Source organism: Austrofundulus limnaeus, unplaced genomic scaffold (genome assembly GCF_001266775.1).
Source record: "Austrofundulus limnaeus strain Quisiro unplaced genomic scaffold, Austrofundulus_limnaeus-1.0 Scaffold101, whole genome shotgun sequence".
Taxonomy (NCBI): Eukaryota; Metazoa; Chordata; class Actinopteri; order Cyprinodontiformes; family Rivulidae; genus Austrofundulus; species Austrofundulus limnaeus.
Window position 1 is genome coordinate 1,706,179 of NW_013952503.1, and position 1,766 is coordinate 1,707,944.

General features: G+C 42.2%; 1 protein-coding gene across 2 annotated transcripts in view; it reads left to right on the forward strand.

The window, feature by feature from the left end:
• The first annotated feature begins 426 nt into the window (after window positions 1–426).
• Window positions 427–1,766, forward strand: part of LOC106521025 (homeobox protein Mohawk) — a 2,876-nt gene continuing 1,536 nt past the window's right edge. Inside the window, exons 1-2 of one of the 2 annotated variants that reach the window (XM_014013404.1) lie at window positions 427–542; window positions 1,220–1,469. In XM_014013404.1, the coding sequence (XP_013868858.1) occupies window positions 1,294–1,469 (176 nt within the window). In that variant the 5' untranslated portion in view covers window positions 427–542; window positions 1,220–1,293. Of the gene's footprint in view, window positions 543–842; window positions 864–1,219; window positions 1,470–1,766 lie in introns of those variants that run through there. The other variant, XM_014013405.1, reaches the window with a different exon arrangement.

Consider the following 1,766-nt stretch of genomic DNA (forward strand, 5'->3'; position numbering starts at 1 on the left):
GTTTTTTTTTTACTTAGGCCTACCTGTACAGTGCCCTAAAGATGACTTTAGTTGTCAATGAGTTTTATGCTGAATTGAAATCGAAATCCACTTGTAGTTTTGACTCAACAATATCTGATAATAATTCAAAATAACTTTTTATCTTATAGAGCAACAATACTTCCAATGGAGCGAAGCTAAATAAATAATATTTTACATGAACAGCTCCTGAGCAACGTTTGAAGCCTTTCCCGCCTCTCGTGAAGCTGCCGTCCTCCCTCTCCTCTCCTGTGTTGGTCGCCGCCCCTGAACCTGCTTAAAGCAGCAACCATATGTTCGCAGGCTCGCTCTGCACGCTCGGAAACATGAGCAGGGGCAGATATTCAGAGTCCGGGGCGGGGCGGCAGGCGGCTGGATAAAACGGAGGAGGAGACGGCGGTCCGTGCGGTTCGAGCTCAGAGACTCAGGCGGGGAACATGTGAGGGGTGGGGGGGCATGGACGACTGGAAGCAGGATTATTGTTCAGCACAGCAGAAAGACGCAGGAGGGACGCTGGAAAGAAGGTAACAGAGCCTCAAGGAGCTACTGGTTCACATGTTCTTCATGTTTCAGAGCAGAAAGTGGATCAAAGGAACTCATGAAGCCGCTTCATTCTGAAGGAAAACAGGAGACAGCTTTATGTTGACTTTAACTCGGACAGTGAACGCACCGCAAAGGACAGCTGAACAGGTGAAAGGACAGTGGGACAGTTTGAAGGACAGTGGGACAGTTTGAAGGACAGTGGGACAGTTTGAAGGACAGTGGGACAGTTTCTGTCCAGCTGTTTGGACGGATTCTCCACGCGCCAGTCTGACAGAAACATCATTAAAGCTGCAGAGAAACAAGTCAGATTTCTAAAGACTTGAAGGTTGTTTGAAGACAAAAAGGAGGCAGAGAGGAGGAACATGTTCAGGAGGTTTTATAGTGTTTACAGTCCAACTTCATGTGTCTCTGCTCTCAAACGTTTTTAAATTAATGTTAAATAAAATAAATAACTTTGAGGTTTAGATTCTCATGTTTGTAAAAAGTTTAATCAGTGATCTTGTTCACACAGACTGAGTCTGATTAGTGGATTATTTACAGTCACTCAACTAAAACTTTTTATTAAAGGTTTGTCTAAATGTGGTTTGGAGTTTAACTGTGTACAAAGTTGAATTTATATCTGATGCTTTTTATAAATAGTTGTTATTTTGTTCCACAGGAGACACTGGGGGACCCTCTGACCAATCCTTGGACATTACTGAGTTTGTGCTCCGGAGAGAGGAAAAGCCAAAGATGAACAGCATGTTGTTTAACAAGCTGAGCAGTCAGGTCCTGTTTGAGGAGAAGGCCAAAGAGGTGGAAATGAGCAGCAGAAACTACCTGGAAGTCATTGATGGAGAACATCCAGACCTGCTGTCCAGCAGCCCGAGCTTCAGAGACAAGCAGGAGATGAGACACAGACGCAGCGGGTATGTGAGGCGTTCTGTTGGGGTCCAGCATGTGGATCCAGTCTGGTGGGGGGCTTATTATAGAGGAATAATCCTGACGTTTTTCCATCAGGATCTCAGTTTTTATCTAAATAAAAAATAAAAAAACAGTTGTCAGACTGGTGAGCACAATTAAAGAAACAAATACAATTACTCACTTGGATAAAAATAAAGATTCTTTATTTTTTTATGTTTAAGTAAAAAAAAAAGTAAGATTTAATGTAAATTTGCTCAAAAATTATAAATGTAAAAAATAGAAAATAGATGTTTGTTCAGATG